We start from the raw sequence: 23,823 nt of genomic DNA, 5'->3' as shown, positions 1-23,823 counted from the left end.
CTTCCTACTAAAGGTAAATTGGTAAAATCATAACTACTGTGAGAAATATTAAGTACACAATCTCCTTAGTAGTCATATAAAGAATAAACATGGGACAGTGCATGGTGAAACTCAAAACCTGATGCTTGGGCTGAGTAATAGTAACTCACACACACACACACTGTTAGTTTCACGGACACTCAGTTTAGATCAAACACCCCATCAGGTGCATCTACAACAAAGTCATAGAATTAAATATCTTTTTCTGCAGAAGTTCTTGTTAAACAGTGCTAGAATTCAGATGTTAAATGAAGTAGGTTTCTTCTAATGCTTTTTTGGCTTTGGTTTGGTTTTTTTGCTCTGAGCAATTTCTTCAAATAGTCACAGAAATAACACAAAATAGGAGCGTGCTCTGAATGGAAAAACAGCTATTACCCAGCTGGAAAAGAAATTTTCCAGAAATGTGGAAAATAACTGAAAGAAGCCTCAAAGGCACTTTGCTGTGTATCTGTAAACAATAGGCACCAGCAGAAGTATTAATAACCTGGTGAGACAGTAGCTGTAGTTCTCAAGATAGCTGGTTTTTTAATGGTTTCATTTGACTTACATGGGGGAAGTTTATTATGAAATGTTATTAAATTAATTTGTAACTTTCTGCATATTTTGACATTCTGGAAATAACAGAGAATCCAAAATACCCTGAGAGCAGAACTGAAGCAGAAAGATGTGGAGTTCAACCCATAAAGCTGTGACACCAGCAGGACTAGAGGGCCTCCTGCAACATGATAGCGGCAGAGGTGATGCCTCAGATCTCTCTCTCTGAAAACGCTGGTCTTTCTGGAAATGAATTGAACACACCTAAGCATGCAGGCTTTTTAAAAATATTTGATCAGTCAGATAACTCCTGGTCTGTTGCTAAAGAGAAATCACATCCTGTTTCAGTCTTCACTTCGGTGGCCGCCTTCAGCCTCTTTTCATAAAATACTGGATCCATAATTCCTCTGGTTGTTCTGGTACAGCTCTAAGTTTAGCTTCATTTCTCCTTTTTCGAAAATAGCAGGCCAGATTTGTATGTAGCATCATACTGCAGCAGCGCTATTGATCTATATCTGCTGGAAAGAGCTCTGCTAATAGATCTTAAAGCTGTTTGCCCTTTCCAAAGCTTATCTGATATTTGTTTCATCCATTCCTGAACTATCTGACCTTGTGTGTCTCAGATACTTGGAACAGCTATTCTTGCAAAAGTTCAAATGATCCAGTCTTGGGTCTGATGAGGTAACGAGCACAAGACGTACAGGAGAGCAGCAAGATGAGATGTATTTGAAAGATCCCCCAAGAACTTTGATGTTGGTTTTGCAATACTTGAGTCTATTTTCATTCAATAAGTGTTGGTGGTTTTTCACTTCTGTTTCTAGTGAAGCCTGAAATTAACATAGCTTTCTTGTTTACTTCCTTATTTGCAACAACATCACTGATAGTAATAGCATGGCACTGAGAATAGTTCTCATAAAGCTGAAGGCAGAAGTGAAAAGTGTTTTGGATAGGTCAAATATGTTGGGAGGAGCATTCTTAGTTGTCCCAGCACTCTCCCAAACTATCAAGCTGCAACAAGGTCTTTCACCATCTCATACCAACACACTGTTCGTGCCAGTCCCTCTGCTGCCTTCTCATCTCATCCAGGGCGCGTGTTCTCTCTCTTCTTGCTTCTTCCTCGGCTGCTCTCTCTTCATTGGCTCTCAACCACTTAACCAGCCACAGCTGCACCTTATCTACATCAGCCAACCCACCGCCCCTGAAGCCAGCCCACAGCTGGCCCACATATTATCAATGCTAATTAACCCAGCTTCATGCCTCTACACTTAGTTATGTGGTCCTAAAACTAATATTTAATATTTTTGCCTTTAAAGTACTATTTGTTTGAGAGGGAGAGGCAATCCATGCAAATCTAAGTTAAAAGCTATTTTGACTCTGAACCCTTCAGTAGAATCACTTTACCTTAACACAGATGCTGGTTTCTTAAAAAACTCAAGTAAACATATTAATTTTCTTTTTGTGATTTAATTTTCTTATTGTGATTTTCAAGTGTAATAGCATGGAGAAAGCAATACATTTTTAAGGGAATAATTATAGCAGTTAAGTAATCTGAAATTTCTGAAAACCATAGATGAGGACGTATTACCGGTGAGCAAGGTTTTGGTAAGTAAATTTTGCCAGCTGGTAGTGTGACAAGGGAGTCTAGCATTTTGATATTCAGAATACACCTTGAAACTTCTGGTGTCTTGTATATTTACTGTCTGTTTAAATAAACTTGGTGTTAGCCATAAGGTTGGAGTCTGATAATATTTACTTTGGAGAGTCTTGCCTTTCTGAGCCTTTTTTTTATCTCTGTCTGGTTTCTGTCCCTGTTAAGAGTAATGTTAACAGTACACGCATCCTTCCAGAGATATGATAGTAATGGAAAAAGTAAACTTCGGTGTCCTTAACCCATTTTTCAAAGTTAGGTGTTTCAGTCTGAAGAATGTGCTGTTTTGGAGATTCTCTTGTTGGGACTCAAAAAATCTGTAGATGATAACAGTAGCTGGGAGCAGCAGTAGCTCATCACAGTGCCAAAGGCAGGGCTAGTAACTGATGTGCTGTCAGATTTTTTAGCTAAAACAGAGCCCTGGAAATTTTCATGACAGCTTGCCTTTCTGCATGTTTGATATTTCTTCCTTCGGAATTATTCAGCATTGCTGCTGCTAAGTCAGAGAGTGTCTCTGGAGCATAATTAGTTAAACAATGGTTAAAAACAGGAAAAAAGATATGTCCCATTTATATATTCACTGTTTTGTGAGTATTCGAATAGCAAATCAAATACCAACTATAGTTCACAGGCACCTGCAAGGCAGGGCTGGGAAACTGTGGAAAAGATATTCTGAGTTCAGTCAAGTTAATATCAAAACTCCTGTTGTATAAAACAGGGCAAAAGGTAAAACCTCTCAGGATATGTAAAAACAGACCTAAACTAATGCTGAAAAGTGATCTGTCCGTCTATCTCACTGTTAAAAGAAATGGAAAGACAGTCCCTTTCTCCTTGCGTTGAATGCTTTGGTTGTTCTTTTTCCATGTCTCACCTTTTTTGGAAGCTGAAATTAATTTAGTTCTCACAAAGATATTAATGAGAACATTTAGCTAGTGTTTGATCTATGGCTTTTATTGCTGGAGCTGTGTTTTGCTAAAAAAAGGAATGACATTTCAGCATTGGGAGCTTGGTAAGCTTTTGATTAGGTATCTAGGTGCTTTAATGTTTGTCTCATGGTAAGTCAGAGTGTTCCCAGTTGGTTTCCTTTCAATATGAATAGGCTGGTTTAGCTTAAAAAGCATTGTTCTTCTTGGCAATCATCATGCATCTCTGATCTATGGCAAAATGTGCTATCAGGTATGCAGAACATAACCTCTGTCGTTGCTGTGACTGATGTATATGAGAGAAATAGGCTTTGCTGCTGGTCCCTTGCTCATTGCCAAGTGAACCCACTTTGTTTTTTCCTTTGGAAGACAGATATTTGTGTCAGATGGCCGTTGGCTAAAATGAACCCTTGGAAATCTCTGAAAGACGTTGGACACACTTCTTGGGCTTGGAACAAAGTTTTAAGAAATTAAATGAGAAAACTATTTTTTTAATTCCGTGAACACTTGATGAAAGGAATTACTTCTTGTTTCTTTGACCATTTGCTGGGAGCTTTTAAAGATCCTTCTTATAGGCTTTTGTTTGTATCACAATTGTAACACAATTTTGTGTTATCAAAGCATCCCACTGAAGTAGAAAGATACTAATATTGACTTCAATATATAAAGCACAGAACAAGTGACTTACCAGAGGCGCATGTGGCAAAGCTAGGAACAGAGCAAAATTCAGTGTAATTATGGCAGATACCTCCTCCCTGTCTTGACATAAGAGTTAAGACATTCTGGATTTGGGTCATTTTGATATTTTGAACCACTATTACATCTAGGGTCTTGAGGAAAAACATAATACTTTCCCACTGGAATACAGGACTTCTTATTGCTGGATGTCGGTGGTAGTGCATATGCTTTGTGCAGCTATCTGCATTTTGAATTTGTCAAGAATTTGTCAACCATTCAATTGTTTATAAACTGTGTCATACTAAACTCGGTACACAACGGTGCCGAAGTCAAATGGAAGTGTCCACAGAGGACTGTTGAGGCAACATTTTCCTACCACATCTCGGGCCTTCTTCCCACATTTCCTCCAGCTGTTAACCTTCTTTATAATTTAAGTAACTTAAATTAGCAAGTTAATAAGCTCTTTAGCAAAAATTAAAAAAATAAAAATAAAAATCAAGCATTTCCTAAAAAAATTTGGGAGTTTTAACTGTCATGTATAAATTTAAGGAAATAGGACAAAAATAAATTCAACCAACATTTAACGTTGTCTACAACCCCTTTCAGTTTGTCTTCAGTTGATGCATACATGGCTTTGTTATCTCAAAAGTGCATGGAAATTATGTTTCAGCTTTCTGTGAACAAGCCTTATTGGAAAGCAAATGGGCAGCTGTATATTTACACTGAAGCAAGGAGAGACGGTAATAACATACCAGGTGACTCAGCTGACTGGTCACAACAAATACAGCTCAGAGCAGGGAACTTTTGATCCATGAAGATCAATTTCAAAATATTATTAATGGAATAATTTTGAATTACAAAGTTACTTGGAAAAAAGTGTGCACAAGTATTTTATAAGCCTATAAAGAAGCTGATTTTCATCAAGGAAAATATTTTGAATTTGAGATTTCCAAATGCAGATGTCCAAGTTATAGAAAATAGATGAGAAGAATCAGAAATGCTGGTATAAAACTGAATGTATTGCTAGAATTGTTATGTTTTATCTTTGTCAGAAGTAAGCTTGATTACTGAGTAGAACGTCCTGGAGGACAGACTTAAAGGCAAATTAGCCATCTGTCCTTATTAGTTACCTGCAGAAGTGATATCAGAGCTGGCTCCAGGGACACTCCAGCTGGTGTTCTCCAAGGGAAATACTGGATGTCATCAGTCTCAGCGCACCTTGCAGACACACTTTCCTGCCCTGAAGGTGGGGTCAACAGACGTAACAGTAACAAGCAGAAGAGGTGAGCCAGTGAAAAGTTGCTTGAGGCAGAGGTTGTACTGGCTGTGGCTTCCCCTGGTTCTTCCAAAACTGAACTGATCCTGCTGTTCTGATTTCAAGCACCCAAGAAGCCTGCAGATTTGGGAAATCATTGCAGGTGCACATGATACTGCTGGATGCAGCATGACTGGAAAGGGTGGGTGTACTGTTCTGGGCCTCAGAAGCAACCCAAAATTCATAATGTTCCCAGGAATGCTCTGTCAGGTATAGCAGATGCAGGGGTTTCCCCAGTCATTTTTAAGTCTCATCTAGAGAGTGACAAGGAGGAGGGTTTCTGTGGTATACAAGGTTATGTATACTTGCCATGAAATTTTGGGACAGGCAAGAGGCAATTTATTGAGTGGCTCTGGATGAGGGAAGAAGGGAAAAGAAAATTATAATGGTAGATGTGATAGAAGACTTATTCTGTGTACCTAATCAGAAAGAAGTGAATAAGGCTGTCTTTGAGCATGGATTAAAAAGTAGAAAAAAATACTAAATAATCCACTTGAAGTTATCTAAAAATAATTACATTATTAATACGGGCTTGCCAGGAACTGACCCTGTCATAGAACTTTTCTCCTTTGAGAAACATAGAAATATAGAAAGTTTTCTCCTTTGACAGAGGATGTGGTGCCGTGAGGTGCAGGGAGAGCATGACCAGCTCCCTGCCACCAGGCTGGGGAGAGGCTGCTCCTGCTGTGGGACAGTCTGTCACGCTGCTGGCTTAGTGTTGCCTCCTGTGCTTTACGGTATCCACCTCCAGGAGCCATGTAAACTCACTGCAATGGCAATAAAAACCCCACGCTTGGGGGGAAAAAAGGTCTCGTTTTCTAGCATTTGGGTGAATTAAGCAGCTTGAGCAAAACAAAGCCGTTCCATGGGGAGGGACCACACACTGCAAGCTACAGTGGGGAGGATCAGAGGAGTGGGCAGTGACTTCTCCCCCTTTGGTAGCAGCAAGACATTAGATGCGTTAAGCCGTATTAGGAGCTCAGCTACATAGAAGAGTAGGGAGGCAGTAAATGTAACCTTCCTTCCAAGGCTTTTGGTGTTGCCAGTCGTGCGTACACCTTTCATTTTCATCAGATGACTGCACAGCAGGTTGAGAAGGAATTGCTGTCAAAGAGTAGCTGGGAATGGTTTGATGTTAAACTGTGAGATTGTCTTGAATACTGGAACAATCCAGTTCATCAGCCCGTAATATTTTAAGGAGTGCTATTTAAAATTTCAGTGGTGGTGGTTTAGTTGTGCACAATGGTTTATTTTGCTATGAAAACTGCATTTCCATAGACAAAGAACAGTGCTTAGTGATTTCTTGAGCTCTTCAGCCTAATCAAGAGATGTGATTTAGTAACTGAGTCATAGGGAGGAGCATTCTTAATTCACTGAAGTACTTCATTTATGTGTTTGCTTCCAAAGAGGGAAATATAATGTAGTAATCAAACCTTTTGTGATAAAGTCAGTTTGCAAGACTTACAATAACAGGAAATGCTTAACTTTAAAAAGTTTCATTTTAAAGATGAAGATTTCTAGTACTGAAAAGTAATTAATTCAAAAACTCAGACAATATATTCAATGTTAACATTGGGGGGGGGTGAAATTGTATTTCACAGGATTTTTTTAAAATGTAGCTTCCTGCATAGTAGCTCTGAAAACATTTTATTTGGTATTATATGTCAGTATTTTAATTCTTATAATGCAAAATAACACTTCTTAAAATAAGACGTTTTCAACAGCTAACTAGATTGTCATGAACGCAGGATGTCTGATTGCACTGAGGCTGTAGGAGACAGGCCCAGCTAGAGCAGTTCAGTGACTGAGGAAAACCCTCCTCGTGTATCAGTTTCTAAACAAACACACTTTTGGCAAGAATTGATATTTCAAAGGATTATTTACATCAGCAGATAAGCCATGCACTTCCTGAAAGTGGATTATTTTTATGTTTTGCTACTTACTGCAATAGATTGCATGCTGAACTCCTTATTAGAAAATATATTAAAAAAATCTTACATTAATCTCCACCTAGACTACACATTAGCTGTGCTTCATTGATAAAACTCTGTAGCTGGAAAACTAAACTCAAAATCTTTCATGCAAGAAGAAAAATTTTCTTGATTACATTCCTTTCTCTGAAATGGGAGCTTTTTATTACTTACGCTATTTGTCAAGCATATGATGCATATTTCCTGCTGAATACTTGGCTGTTGGCTTTTATCGGAATAATGAAATATATATACACATGGCTTGAACATATCTTGACAGTGGAGTGAACTTCGTTATTCCACAGAGATGTGAAGATCTATTGTAGGAGTACTAGCTCAGCTGCAGAGTGTTCATCATGTGGACACCATTGCTCATGGCAATAGGAGTTTGTGGAGGCTGATGATATTCATTTGGAGTTTTGCATGGCACCCATCTTTATTATTAGCACACAAAAAAAAATGTGTTGATCTTAAAGAACTACCAGGAATGCATACATGAATCTTTTGCTGGCATCTACTGTGTACTTTCAGAGTTCCTCAAGTTGCCAAAGGAAAAACAGGAAGTCTTTTTTAACTGTTTCTTGATTTTTTTTCTTAGTCTTTACTTCAGGTGGCACCTGTACAGTTGGTAATGAGAGTCTGTGTCCCACAGCAATTGTCTTTAAAAACTGAACCCCAAACAGACGGTGCATCTCTTGCTTCATTGCTCTCTGATTTAATAAATCCCTGCAGGAAGTGAAATCAAGTCCCGAGGTGAATCCCTCTCCTGTGGTGCAGGGAGAGAAAGGTTGTTTTGTGTGTTGCTTCTGTGTGGGGAGCTGGAACATGCTGAGTTTTCTCCTTGGGAAATGCAGGTGTACGAGCCACTCCCAGATTAATGGGAACGTACCTAAAGGGTATTGGTACAGACAGGGTGATGTATGGAGGAAGCAAACCGCTCATGCAGAGCATGCCGTGTCAGATTTGCTTGAAGCTGCTGTCCCTGCACTGGAAAGGGAAGCAACAAAGACAAAGTGCTGACCTCTATGAAGCTCATTCGTCTTCGAAGAAAATGTACTCGGTCTTTCTTTGTTGCTATTACTCTTTGTCAAGAAATTGTGTCTTCCAGCTAGAGCAGGTTTTGGTCTCAGTTGCATTTGCAAGTGATTGAAAGATGTTGTCAGGAATCCGCTTCACCTGACCCCAAAACACAGCCTAGTTGTGACTGTATTGCTTTTCTGCCTCCATTGAGACATTAAGCCTCATCAGACTTAGTTATGAATGGGGTTCTTTTAGCAAGTCTTGGAAGCAGATTTTTTCCCTTTGGCTTGTTTGCTTTCCTGCTTGCTCCTACTATTAGTCGTTAATGGAATAACATCTTATGTAATTGCAGTGGAGGTATGGTTCTGCTTTTAAAATATAGTTATGAGGGGAAAATATTTGCAGTGTTCTGTTTCGTTTTATATTTATTTAGAATAGCATCCTGTGTGTAGCTTCAGAAGGAAAACTGTAAAAGTGATTCTGTCAATGCTAATAATTTCAATCTTTGACCTGCAATTCTGTGTTTTATAATGTACTTACTTGTGTTTTGCAATTTGTATTTAATTGCATATCTGAGAAGGCTCATACATAACATTCTTCCTTTAAATCTTTCTTCAGTTTTATTTTCTTGCCAGCAGAATATGGCTGAATGCTACAGCAGCTGCTTTGCAACTATAACTCTTCTCTCTTATTACTGGTAATGACAGCCAACAATTTACTGGGTGTATTAAGTTTGGTTATGTGTTGTTATATAACTGAAGTTTTCAGGAAAATACTTCCACAAACATAGGGCCACAAATGTCAGGCTGACCTAATTACTGTTCTGCTCTACAGTTTCTATGGGCTCTCCTCTCTTCTGCTAGCTGGAGATGAGTGGTTTGAAAATGTATTCGTTGGCAAAGTATTCAGATTTATTATCCTGCTATTTAGGGCATCATAATTCCCATTTCTGTTTAGCTGGTAGCCAGGGAATGTTTTTTCTTATGAAAGTAAAGGAAGGGCTGCTCTAAGTGGAGGGAATAAAAACTGCTGGTGAGATTGATGCTTCCCAGCTTACACTAGCCACAGAGAGAAGCGTCCTGGGAGAGTTCCCCCCTTTCAGGGGAGCTGGCGGAGTTTCCCAGGGGAAGCTGGGGAACGAGCTGGGATGGGGTCAGAGCAGGCAGTCAGGGGAGTCAGGTCAAGAGAACAGAAAGGAAGGAGGTTATGGTGACAATGAAGACACAAGCAGTCCTCTTATCAGAGGACTCCTGTCCTTCAGAAGCATACAGTTTTTATTCAGTTAGCATAATCCGTGCTGACTGTGGCCATTGCCACTGAATAACAGGGTAGGTTACTGAGCAACACAAACTGAGGTGATGTAAGCACCTGCAGGGCTAAAGTGATGTCCCACGGTGAGAAGGGCAGATGAAGCAGTTTGGCTCTGTGGGGAAAACAGATGATCTGAGGTGTGAAGCCCATCTATGCGCTGACACAGTGTGTGTTACAGCAGCACCTTGACAGTTTACCAAGATTGGGTTCACACTTGCAAGGACAGCCTCTGCATTCGAGGCTGAGAAGATGGGGAAAAGTGGAAACACCTCCAGGTGTGGACTTAGGGCCTTAAAGCAGCCACTGACAATCCTCTTTGATTCTGCATTTGAAGCATTTCCGTGGGGAGCTGAGAAACCTGTTGGATCTGAAGCACTGAGCACTCTTTGTGTAGTCTGTAAAATGATAACGGTATTACCAGTTGCCTCCTATGAATATCATCTGCTAACGAGGTTATCTGTCAGTAACCATCTGGATAACATAGAGCCCATTTGTTCATGGTGGGGAATGTAACATTAATGGAGGAGATCAGATGAAATGACAGTTTCGCTGGGGTTGGGAGCTGCCGTTCCTGACAAAGATTGTTCTGATTATTTGTTATTCAGGAATTCCGTTTTCTGTTGTGGTTTTTGTGTTGGGTTTTTTTGTGGGGTTGGGTTGGGGGTTTTTTGTCAACTCTTAACAATAAAGCCTTTATAGGTCAGTTGCAAGAGTAAACATTATTACTGTCCAGCTTACCTTCCTGCCAGTTCAGGATTTGATATGCCTTTTGTGTGCTTTTTAATTTAATTCTGAAGTGATAGGGCTTTCACTAACAAACTTTTAGACATGATTCAGGGATGACTGCCCCAAATTTCTCCAAGTCCTCAGGTGTTTCTTAAAATGATGATATCATGTATTTTATCCGTATGCTATTAGTTTAGATAAATGTAAAAGAATAGTGTTTCCTGGAAGTGAGTATAGACAGGAGTCTTGGGTTTTGAGTTAATGCAGTTGCAGTGCTTATATGTTACTGTTTTCAGTTCTTAATTTTTTCTTGCAGTATTTTCATTATAGGTACATATAGGTTAGGGTGACCCCTCCTGATCCTTGCACTGTCACATGGCAGGCAGTGGGACGATGCTGACACAAGCGTAGCTGGACTGTGTGAGCTTCTGGATCCAGGAGGGAGAAAGCCTGCAAGGCAGCTGCGGTCTCTATCGGTGAGTCACCCAAAAGCCAGCTTTGTATCCAGTCCAACCCTATCCCACATGAGGCAGGATTACTTCTGGGAAACTGCCATTATCCCGCTTTTGAATTACTCCCAGAGGTCCCCTTCTGCTTGCTGTTCTCAGAAGTATAGCTTGTACCTTCCAGCGATATGAAAATTTTAGTGTGCATCTCCTAGGGTCGAGGAGGTTGGCCATCTCAACGGATGGAGGTAGTCTTCTGTGTGGGGGCAGTTATACTACGTAGGCGTTCTTGTTTCCAACTCTGGGATTAGTATGGTTTGTTCAGAATAGGTTCCGCTATGGTCTGTACAAATTAGCAGCACTCTCTGGCAAATTCATTACCCTTATTTGCTTTCAAGATCAGGTCCAGAGTTCATGTACAACAGCATAATTTCACTGGCAATGTGTTCTTCGTGCACTTAAACCACCTAAAGATCCAGCTGCAAGTCTGCAAGGCACACTGGTTGGAAGCAGAATGGTGTATTCAGCCATACAGATTTCTAGTGCTTCACCTCTAGATGTGACCATTTATCAGTAGTGTAATAAGTGTACTTGTGACACTTATGTAAATATACACTTATATTTAGAATAAAAGAAGGATGTGATATTTCAGCTGGGATAGTCCATTTTCCTCGCAGCTGCATATCAAAATATTCACATAGCTGAAAGAGTTTCTGACAGAAGTGAGCATTCGTAGCAGCAATCAGCAACTCTTCCATCAGAACATTTTGCTAATAGGTGATGAAAACTGTCTGTTTCTGAAAACAACCAGTTCACATCCAAATTCTGAAAGCAAAACACTAGATATAACTCTTTTGAGGAAATAAAAGAAGCTATTGGGTGTCTTCTACAATTCCTGACAGCCTTGCTGTTGAAAACCTCAAAAATATTAATCTCCCATAGATCAAAATGTAGATATTCTCTCTCTAGCTCGTTATTGCTATGGCACATTTCCATGCATTTTTAGTGCAGAGAGAATGAGTTTATGCAAATGTGGAGAACTATCCCTAGACCAGACTTTCATTTTATTTTTATTATCAAATGGAGATATTTTTTTAATGTGATTTATTATGATGATAAAACAGGAAGGTTCATTTCCCTGCATTTCCACAGCCCTGCCTGCCCATCTTTACAACAACATCAAATTAAGAGCAGATGCTGTCATGGGACAATGAAGTGCTCAACCTCATCAGTTTTCAGCTCCTTCATCCTTCATTGTGAAGTGCTTTCCAGTGTTTTTCTGTCAGTTCCATTTCTGAAAAACTGCTTTCACTGTTTCAGTTTTTACAGGAAAACATTGTTGTCCTCTGGTACAGACAAGGAGAAATCTTATTTTGTTTTAGTGAAGTGTCTGCCTCCCCATTACCCTCCATAATAAGGTAACACAGCAAATTATAGAGCTTTAATAAATGGCACTGGTGCACCTAGGAGCACATTTCCAGGATCCCAGAATACCTTTGACTGCATATTTGCCTCTTCAGGCATAGTTTTTGGTTGGGTTTTTTTGCCTTCTTAAAACTTAATGTCCTTGAAATCTTTGACCACTGGCAAATGGACGACCTGCTTTTTGTAGCAATGGCACGGCTACGCAGGCTCCAGTCTCCCTCCCTGTCAGCATGTAATCGTTTCAAGCTTCTACATTAACCCCCAAAGACAGACACAAATGAAATATTGAAATTACCTTTTGTCCCTATTTGCTGCCTGCATTTGAAGCGGTGTGTGTGCACAGGGGTAGAGTGGGGGCAGTTGCTGACAGTGCTACTGAAGAACTGATCAAAGGAGTAATATTCATCCATATGCTCAGCTTCATGGCAGATCACAGGCCGTATCATTAACTGTGTGTCTGATCCACTTAGCCTAATGTGAGGGCTCTATCTTCTTGAGAAAAGGCTTCTGTTTTGCGTGGAGTTGATGGTGGTGATTGTACTTCAGCTGCCTTGTTCTGTCTTTTTTCAACATGCCAAACCATTGCAAACATGCATATGGTGCTATACAGTAGCATGTAGTATAGTTATTCAAATGACCTCTTTTCCTCACCTGGCATCCATAAAGAGACCCAAGCAGCTGTTTTACTGGCCCCCATGGCGGACACGGCCCCGCCGGCGCTGCCTGCAGAGCAGATGCTGCCGTGAGCCCCGCTGCCGGAGCCCTCCATGCTCCAGCTGGCGCGGTCCGACTGTGAGGTTGTGCTGGAAGGTGTGAGCAGTGAAGTCACTTTTACACGTTGTGTACAAAGCTGTTTTCCTGGGTTGTGGTGCCTTTAAATCTGCTTTAATATGGAATAAGTACCTAATGGTTTAGAGTCACAGAAATTGGAGTCGTAGAGTTATAGTCATCCAGATAACTTCATAATAATCACCTGTAACTTTTAATAGCAGACTGCTAACCAGTTGGATTTGTTATCATTGTTTATCTGGGAATATCTCTTGGGAGTGCAAGGTCTGAATTAAAGGACTATTTTGGAAATAAGAACCTATATTCTGCCCAGTGGCTATGTTTTAAGAGGAATCATTTCTCATCTTCAGTGACGTTCAAAAATTTCTCCTTGAGTTTAAACTTCTCTTATGATGCTATATTCGGCTTAAGTAAATCAATAAAGCAAAAGTAAGCACTGGGAAAGGAAGATAGTTCTCGGGTTTATACCTTTGCATCTAAAGAGGAGAAGATAACGTTGTAATTCGATAGTAATTCTGTGCAGCTACTGCCCCCATATATTCTGAAAGAACATCCTTGAAGGTAGTGATGGGGTTTAATGAACTGTTGTTACTCCCTCATGTTGGAGAGGTGGTGATGGAGTGCAACCAGGACGGATAATCTAAAGATATGCTGCTGACCTTGTTCCTTATTTGAAAATAGAAGTTTAATCTCAGGTGAGATGATGTCAGTTTACCTAAGTGTTACTTTTCATAGACGTGGATTTCCGTGTTAGCTTGGACAGATTTTTCCTGTTTAAAAGTAGGGTGTACACTCAGATTAAAGGATTGGCCTTGACTTAAAATTCCAGCTTCATGTTTTGTAATGACCCAGAGGCAAAAGATGATAGTAGGAAGTTCATTTTGCCTTCATAATTAAAATAACTGTCTTTTCACAAGAACGAGAAACAGGGTGACTTCCTACAATTCTGGAATTCTTATATTGTGCAAAACACTACTTACCTGTTTGAATTTTGACCTTGGGTTACCTTAAATGCCAGAGGGCTAAAGTAAGCTCCTGTTTTAGGGACAGTTGATAATATTTTGCCCCCAATCGGTCCTTATTTCTGTTTTAAAGATTATATTTTCAAGGGACAACCCTGAATACAAATGATACCAGTGAATATGAAAATGTACTAAATTGAAAGAGTTGTTTCAAATTTTGCTTAGAGTTCATTTCTGTTTTCCCTGGCAGTTCTTACTCACTTCCTACTAATAGGCTGAAGGGGGTTTTGCTGCAGTTGAGCTCCACATGTCCAAGATACGTCCCCCCTCATGACATAGACGTGGCTTAGCTGAAGTGCTGCTCTCAGATCTCCATTCTTGCTTTTACAGCACTCAAGCCTCAGTGTTGCAATACTGCTCGTATGTTGGACTTGTCTCTTTAGTATGACTTGCAGCATAATATTCCAGCTGTTCTTTTGTTCCTCATTTTTATCCTTCTGAACACCTTTGCCTGTAGGAAATTTCCAGAAGCTTTCATTTACTTTTTGCTGCAGGATGCTCATTTCTGCCAACCCACCTGCTTAGTTTGAGTCCTGTAGATCTCTTTTAGCAATAATTCAAATAGATTTCCCTTGGATTATGAGAGGTGATTATGAAAGGTAATAATGAGAAGGGGAAACCTCCTCTTTAGAGTCTTCCATCTCTACCCAACTGACTCACCTTTTCTACAGCTTCATTAATTTTCTGAAAATGAGAGGGAAGGTTAAATGGGCCTCAGCATCATTGCCAACATAAGGGATGATCACTCTTTTACAATACGTTTTTTTCAATGTAGTTTAGCAATGTGCTAAGAAAAATATGGAAAATATGCAAAGAAGTCATGTGATGAAATCACAGTGCAAACTTCTATAAACTGAACCTCAAACACTTTTAGAGCTTTCTTTATAGCTGACTCTCTGCAGCTCACTTTCTGGCTGTCTATGTGAGAAGAATGGGATTTTATCTTAATACATCTCAAACAAAGGTCTAGTTTAAAAATGAAATTTAATTATATAGGGACTTCGGAGTTAATTTGAAGCAATACAACTTATCTGCTATGTATTTCAGGACAATGATATTGTGAACTGATAGGTTACATAAAAACTAAGCTTGATGGTTTGGGTTTGTTGGGGTTTTTTTACATACCCGTAAGAATATTTGCTTAAATGCCAAAAATTTTTACTTTTCAGCTTCAAGTGAGTGAGAAACATGTGTAATGCCCCTTATACAGAATTTGTGTAGTGAAACAAATGGGTCATAATCTCCAACAACAGTCACTACAACAAAATGCAAATTTTTATCAGAACTTTTTGATTTCTGCTGGTCATGAAAACTTTGTCACATTTGGCATCAAAATGAGGCCTCATTGCAATTTTAATAGAGAGACTGTTCATTATGTGGAGATGCAGGCTACAAAAGTACTGGTCAAAGTAAATTAGCTTGGATCTCCATCCTGCATAATAGTGCCTTCTGCGCTAGGAAGCAGCATTCAGAAAAAGCTTGTGTGGCTTTGTCATAACCTGTCACAAGCAGCTACTCTCACCGGTGGGTACTGTTGGGTACATATCTGCTTTTCTGCCACGCTAGCATTTCACAGGTTTGAGTTGTCCAGGAAAGATGTTGCTAGAAGTTAAAACATAATGCAACTCTGCTCTGGAAAAGGGAATTATTTTGTTGTTAACATTACAGAGAATTTCAATGGACCTGCTTAAAAAACAAGATATTTATAATTGGAATGCTAAGTCATTTTGTGAGTGCTCTTTTAGATTGAGTATTTTACAGATCATTTAAAAAAAAAAAAAAAACAGGAGGACATTTAGCACTGAAATAAACATGGGTGAAATTTTAGTGCTGTGCCTCTTAAAGGACAGGTATCTCACAATTTAATTGTCACTTGTAAAACAGCTGACTGGATGCCAGTGAGTAGAAATGTATGAAACATGCATGCATATATGCAGGTATTTATTGTAGGTAAGATGGAGACATTGTGCATCTATATTAAATCTATGAACATATGAAGAATTTTGCAAACGACTCATTAGAAAGACATAGCAAAGGAAAATAAACATAAGAATATCCCAACTGCTTAAGAGTGACAATAAAATTATGCAACAGTTTAATAAGAGAACACAGATTACTGAAACCAGCTGGATACATACAAGGAGCCTACACAGTGGGACACAGCTCTACAAATTTGCAATTGCAAGAGAGTAGCTTCAGTTTGCTTTGTGGAAATTGCTGGGGTACCTTATCATACACAGCCAGCAGTTCAGCATCACATACATCAACAGAGTTAAAAAATCAGCTGGCGATTTACAGTGTAGTGTGGTGACAGCTTTGAATGTACAGTGAATGAACTGGGTGGAGGCAGTTTTCATGGGGAGCAAACCAACTCTAAGACATACCTTTTCCTTACACAGTTTATCTGCTATTTAAGATACTGTTTCTAGACTCTAAGGAGATAATGATGTGGTTATCAGGAATGCAGTGGTTTGCAAAACCTATGTGATCATTTGGTACAGATGGGCACAAATTCATCAAAGGTAAAAGGTGTTCGGATAACTGGACACTTGTTGAGGAAAAAAAGAAAGAGTAAATCCCCTAGGCTAATGTCACAGATACAGGTTTTACTTTTTAAATTTTGATGATTTTATAAACATGCAAATTTCTCATATTGTTAGATTGGATAAAAGATGGAGCCTTATAGAAATATTAAATGTAAAAAAGTCAGTACAATTTTAAAATACTTTAAAATAATTTGTTTAAAGAGTTTAGTATATAAACGATTCTGCTTTTTACTTCTTGAAAAATTTAGTAAGTGTGATCCATATTCGTTCCAGCTACACCAACATCTTTTTCTATGCACAGCATAGAATCTGTCCTTCAGTTCATCTTTAACTGGACTAACCTTTAGGTTCATATTTTCTTGATTTATTTTATTAATATGTATCTCTTCCTGCCATTTGATCACCTCATGTTATTTCTGGTTTCCTCTATTTCTGCATTCACTTCATGTGAGTGACTGAATCTCTCTTACATTACACGTACATAGATTTTAATTTTTAGTTTTATTAGGCCCTTTTATTATCTAGGATTAGAGTCAGCTTCTACCATTTACTTAAGAAAGCTTTGGTGCAGTAGCAGGAATCACTGCAGAGAGCACCAGGAGCAGTTACCACTGGAACAGGTATCTGCATTTACTCACTTTTCTGAGGTGCCTTTGTGTGGCATCACTAGGGTGGAGGGGCACTCTCCTTCATTAACAAGACATTGAAATTCAGTATAAAAATTGCTCAAGCCCAGCTCAAGGCTGTGCTCAGCAGGTTGCTAGTCATTTCTGGGACTCTCACTGTGCCAGCAGCAGCGTGGCCCCCTTCCTCCTCCTTTTTCACATCCCTGGCTCCTCAAGGTCAACAGGAGCCAGCACTGACTCCTGATGTGGGCTGACATTTACCCCACTTTCTGTTCTGCATGTCAGTTGGTTTGGCACTGAAGGTCACTTTGTCTAACGTATCCTGCATGAGATGAACACCTCTTTCCCACATTCATCCGTTTCCGTTCAGTAGTTCAGCACAGAGCTTTTAATCAGTGTGGATTATACAAAGACATGCACAGTGCAATATGCCATTCACTAGATACGATTATGATGACCAAATTTCAGCTGTTTGAGGCAGGTAATTCCTATCAGTCCTTTCCAAAGCACCCCAGTTCAACAATGGTTTGTGCACACTGCAATATTTTCTTTATGTTGAATAACAGGTGACATAAACCTTTGTTCACATACTGACATGGTATGACAGTAAATAGAAGTGTCATACATTGGACATCTTCCAGTCTCCACATCAGCGTACCTACTGGACATGTCATCTAGCACAAGTGCTTTCCCATTTTCATTTCCTAAGTGTCTTTCTACGCGCTGTCAAAGCCTCTTTCCTTTTCACAAATCCTTTAGTTCCACTGTATGCATCACTCTTGTAAAATAATGATTCCAAACCCTGCTATGCCATTCATTTGTTTGCAATATACCACATTTGTTTCTAAGGCAAGTAACTTCATGCTCCTTTTAAGTCCGTGTCATTCTTTCTCTTACCTTGAAAATTCATGGATGAGATTATCTCTTTGCTTCCTCTGCATGTAAATTGCAAGAAGTTACAAAATTCTTCACTGGCTACAGTTTAAGCTATTGCTATGTTTCTTTTCGTGCCCTTTTTTAATTTGTGTGAGTTATCTTTTCACAGTAAGCATTTTCCTGCCTTTTCCTCAGTCTATCTTTTTTTGCAAAACATGATTTGTTGGAGGTTTTCTTGCACACTCACTATATCAAACTCATTCTCTGTCTCAGCACAGCGATCTGTGACCTGTTGGGCCATTTTTGGATCAGCTGTCTTTTATTTGCAATATTGTTCTTTTAGGTATAGTCAGTGAGTCTGTGCAGTACTTCTCACATGGAAGGTTTTATAACTATTTTTAAATTTAGCAGCCTTAGCTTTGCAGCTTTTCTGAAGTTTTGGGAGTCTTTGTCCTTTTCAGTTTTTGACTATAAGTATTTTACAGCTTCCACTGTAATTAGTCACATAATGTTATGCTACAGTAGGTTAAGTCTGGTTGTGAATGTCTGAGTAAGACATTTCATGAAAAATCACTTGTACAGACACAGCTTTGTACTGGACATTTCTATACAGAAGCCATTACACAAGAGATTAATTCTTCTCCTTTGGGCTCGCTGCAGTTTTTATCCATGTGAGTGATCCTATTGACTACAAAAGGACTTTTCATATCAGTCATGATTGTAGGACTGAACTCTTGTCTTCATATTTTGGAGACAATTTAAGGCCTGTTCAGCAGCAGCTGCTTGTGGCATGGAGTGGAATATGTATCCTGTGCCAAGTGGTCAGGTTCACACAGCTTATTGCTCATCCCAATCTGATGAAAACCAAAAAGCTGCCCTGTTTGTCCTTTCCATTGCTCTTCCTGCAAAACAAATGTCAGAACACGTTGTGGAATAAGAACGAATGGAGCAACATTAGTTGCAATTTTTTTTTCTTCTTCATTTTTAAGTAAGTGCAAAAGCTATGAGTCTGCTGCTGTTCTAGTCATTTGGTAGTTTCACTAATTGTAATAAATGTTCGGAACTTTCGCATCTAAATAACAAGGGGTTTCTTTACTCAGTATGATCACTGGAAAATCTACAGATTAGTTATAAAGTATCATTCGTAAGTATTTGCCAATTATTTTGCAATTTGAAGTATCTGATTTTTTTCATCTTTCATCCGATTCACCTGCAGGGACAGCCTTTTTCTGAGGCCATTCACTGTGTCAAGAGAAATGCCCATGAAAATTATTGTTCCTGAGAGAAATAGAGAAATCCTGCATTTACCCAGTGATTTCTGGGACTACGTTTCTTCTGCCAGTAATGATTTAGTTATAAGCATTCTCCATGCAAGTCCATCTTTATAAAAGGACATTGTGTTTTGATTATTTAGAATCTGAAGTCACAAAGGGCATGTTGTAATTAGATTTACTTCGGTAGGTATTTTAGTAGGCAGAATCCCCAGGGGAAGGTTTCTAATAAAATCTGTATTGAATATATTCGTATGTGGAAAGAACAGTCAATATTTGAGATATGAAATGTCAATAAAAGTAAGAAAGTATTAGCATTCTGTCTATGTTACAGTGCACAGCCTCGTCAGAATATTGCAGCTTTGTTTCACGAAGTTTCTGTGTGCTTTTAAAAATATAATCTCTAAAGGAAAATAGAATTAGGCGGTTAAAGACAGAGCTCCCTAGTGGAGAAAAAGGGTAGCTTAATATAAGAGAAGATACAAACTAAAATACATACATATTTTAAAAACTAACTTATGGAAATGAAAGGTAAGGTAATGGTACTGTTTTTCATTACTGTGAATGCAGATGAGAGAGCCACTTTCTAGCATTCAGGCATGTGGCGAGTCACTGGCATCCTAATGGTGGCAGAGGCCACTCAGCAGTCTGCTTGTTATTTTGTCTCTCTCCACTGGCTTGGATAAAAGATAGCAATATAAAAAGGGTTAAGGCAGTGAAAATATAGCAGAATGTTGTTCCATTAGCTTGATGTCCTCTTTAATAAACTTTTAACCTATGTATGGATTCCTGTGATACCTACCAGTCCTGAGTTCACTGTCAAATCCTAAATCAGTGGCAGAGGAGGAATTTTTATTTTCCAGTCAGTTCTTCAGGGATGGTACCATCTGCTTCCATAGTCCCAAACAAATCACCAACAGGAATTCAGAACAGAAACGCCCCTAGACAGGATAATTTTCCCTCAGGGCCTGCAGTGTTACAAAGCACATGGCATAGGATGCAATTTCGTGTCTATTCTCCAGCAAGCAAGCACTGCCTGGAAGCCATCCAGGTCTCTTACATTATGTCTTTTCTCTTGCTGACCAGCCATCAACAGTAATCTGTTCCTTCTAGCCTCTCGCTCTAAAACTCATAAGGCGAGTGTTGACCTGCACTGATTGAACTGCACAGTTGGGTTGGACTTCCTTCAGCCTGTTGTCTCCTTCCCAGTCAGTGCAGATCCATTTGTATCCCCCTTCCACCACAGCTGCAAGGAATCAATGAGCAACATTTAAATCCTGAGAGCTGTCAATGTATTTACTGCATTGGAACCAGTCTTTATGGTAGGGGGGGGGAAGAAAAAAAAAAACCCCACACTTAGTTTCCAGTACAAAATTCCTACTTATAAATTTAAAATATACCCCTCATGAATATTCTCTAACACTAACTGTAAGTATCCCATTTGTTTTCTATATTATCTGTGGAAAAGGCTGAGTTAATTCAAATAAATTCCATGTGTTTATTCATGGAATAAAGGGAAACAAGGGAAACACAGCAAATTATTTGCCTATGAGTTAAATTACCACTGTGGGACAAAGTTTAGGAGTTTTAAATGATGCTGTAGAAAAGCAGATGTTTAACTCCCAACAGCTGCTCTGTAGATAGCCACTGTCACCTTTCTGTCTTTCTCTAGCCAGCACCTATGAGACTGACATGAATTGAAAACTTTTGCTAAGTTTCAAATACGAGTTACTTCACATCAAGTGCTGAGACGACATTAAATATTTTAGCACGTTTCCAGAGTCCCTTTCTTTTTCTGTTATATGGTTTTATTTAGTAATGAGCAGAATTTGTTGGATTTTTTTTTTTTAAAGGAGTTTGTGCATGACTGTCTACCATGCTCTGTATCTATCTACATGTCTATCACATCGCCTGTTTCTCATCTGGAGTCCATTTTGGGGTGAATAAAGGTAAATGTTTGTTTACAGTATCCTTTGCCTACACCTTTCATAGCTTTGCAATTCACGCAGCATTCACACAAACGCACGCAGAGTCCAAACGTCTTCATTAATGTTTGTATTGTTTTATTCAACCTGTAGGTCTCCTGTAATGGCTGGAGGTCTGTTTGCCGTTAACCGGAGATGGTTTTGGGAGCTAGGAGGCTATGATCCAGGATTAGAAATATGGGGAGGAGAGCAATATGAAATCTCCTTTAAGGTAAGTCATCAAGTCACCTTGTATGATACTTCCTTACTTGTTTGGTGTAAGACTCATGTAATCATGATGCTTTCATTCATACTGACTTTTGTCCTTTAACTAAAATTAATTTACTACAATACTACTTTTTTCTTTAGGAATTCCCACCATTTTCATAGAGAATTATGCCATAAACATGTGCTCCAGAAGCCATACAAAAATAACAGAGAGTACAGTTCCCTCTGAAAAATGTGGTAGCTTACCATCATCAAAGAATGACTTCGTACCTTGTTCCTTTTATTATCTTCTCCTCTTACTCTCTGACACTGCATTGACTTCATACTCAAGTGTTGAGCAAGTTATTGAGCTCAGCTCAATAAGCCAACAGAGAACTAATCCGGAAGAAAAGAAAATTGCATCATTTTCTGCCCATATCAAGAAATTTAATCACCTCTGGGAGCAGGCTTCCCTGGAGTCAGCTCAGGGAAATGGGTGGACATGGAAAGAGAAAGTCTTAGGAAGAGGGAGCCCTTTCGGTAGCAGTGAATCACTAGTGACCTCAGCTGCTATGACCTGTTATCTACAGGCCAGCTTTTCAAACTCAGATGATTTTTTTTAATTGCATTTGAATTATTGTAATGACAAAATATGTGGGGAGTTTTCAAGTGCTCAGGTTATGTACAGCCAGCCCTGGTATATCCTTCTATCTTCTATGTGGACATATGTATTCAAATCAGTTACATGGCTTTTACGTGTTGAGTTGAAAGTCTTGTTACTTTCCACATGTAAAATAGGTATTTGCATTAGTTTGGTGAGGACTAACATTTCTAATGTTGAAAACTGAGTTTATTGTGTTCCAGTATACCGAAAGACGTAAGAACTTGACCTCATAGCCTTTATGCAAATGTCTCGGTAGAATTTCATCACATAGGTGAATCGAGTCAAGCGTATTTGGATAAAGCTTGGAACTGAAATTAGAATTTACGTTTAGCTTCAGGATCTTTCCAACCTACTTCCAAACTCTGGCAGTGTAAAGCTCAGTAAATAAATTTAATATGTCAGCCATGACTAATATCATACATCTTGCTGAATCTGAGTTTCAACAGCGATTAAAACAGAGCTGAGGCTGTTCTGTTGAATGAAACATACAGAATGACCTGACACTGGACTGCCAGGCTGTCTTTACAGGAGTTATCAAGAACGGCAAAATGGTTTGTATTAACTGTGCAACTCTCTTGTTTCTCCCAATCATTTTTATACCGCAGCAAAATAAAACAGGAAGGCAGGGGAAACCAAACAGCTAGACAGTGTACTGAGAATATATTGATTTACCTTCTGTCCATTTAGATTGTTTCAGAAGGAAATGTAGGTAGCTGCTAGTAGCTGACACAGTGGTCTGTCACAGGTCACCCATGATTTTATTGTCCTATTTCACATATTCCTTTTATTTGTTATCACAAAGAATATACTTGTAATGCTCTCCAGTCTTTGTATAGAAACCATGGTAACAGCAGTGGAAATTGAAATACTTGATTGTCCCAGTGTGTTTTGCCCAAGTGATAGATTTTTTTCTGGAGGCAGCTGTGTCACACTGGGTCTCATTTCAGTCATATCTCCTGATTCATCTCATTGGTGTATACTGACTTTAGGGTCCCTATCCTTTCTTATTAGCATTGAAAGAAGAAAAAAAATACTCTTTAGAAATTATTGCCAAATAGGAATGACTTTCTATTAGAAGAATTTAGCAGATGTAAGTTTTTAAAAAGAAGACTGCTGTTTGGTTTGGAGTAACAAAAAAATGGAGAAGGATCATGGAGGCAGAAAGGAGAAACAGTTAAGACTAGTTTTTATTATACCAGAATCACCAATATCAGCTTGGAAAAGGTTTCTGCTTCAACAGTTTCTACAGTAGCTATAGATTCAGTCATCTTAGAACTTACTTAAATTGAGGACAGGTTAGCCAGGCAGTTTAATTTACCATCTTTATGCACAAACCTTGGGAAGATGGTGAACTTGCCATCTCTCTGTTATTCACTAAGTCAGTGAAAAGGCCAGATGACCAGCCTGGTTCAGTTCCCTCAGTTGCTTGAGTGGGTCTGAAACTACATCTTACCTGTTCTTAGAGTGTGCACATCTACAATTTGTGGAAGTGTCATAGGATGGGTGCCCTGTGTTAATGCCATGTCTCGCATTAATGTTACACTGCTTGGCAAATACTTATTTGGAGTATCCTGCCTCAAGAACTCTCTAACCACCAGATAGTTAGCTATTTAGCTATTCTTACACATTTCTTCTTTGATTCAACATAAAGTATTTTGTAAAAATATGACTGGTTTTCTTCAGGAAGTTGCAGAAAGAAGCCAATTTGAAATGCCCCATAATTGTGGAAAGTTTGTATTTAGAGGACTATTTCAGGCTGATCTTTAACCTCAGAGACAGTCACAGTGTTCGTTTCATGTTCATATATCTTTTTTTTAACTTTG

The 23,823-nt window shown here is 39.0% G+C and overlaps 1 protein-coding gene across 1 annotated transcript in view; it reads left to right on the top strand.

Moving 5' to 3' along the window:
• The window catches only part of GALNTL6 (polypeptide N-acetylgalactosaminyltransferase like 6), a 487,161-nt gene that overhangs the window by 419,895 nt on the left and 43,443 nt on the right, over positions 1-23,823 (top strand). Inside the window, exon 7 of the mRNA XM_040589013.1 lies at positions 21,244-21,361. Within this exon, the coding sequence (XP_040444947.1) occupies positions 21,244-21,361 (118 nt within the window). The remainder of the gene's footprint in view (positions 1-21,243; positions 21,362-23,823) is intronic.

This window comes from Falco naumanni, chromosome 1 (genome assembly GCF_017639655.2).
Source record: "Falco naumanni isolate bFalNau1 chromosome 1, bFalNau1.pat, whole genome shotgun sequence".
Taxonomy (NCBI): domain Eukaryota; kingdom Metazoa; phylum Chordata; class Aves; order Falconiformes; family Falconidae; genus Falco; species Falco naumanni.
This window is presented reverse-complemented; position numbering and strand designations above follow the sequence as displayed.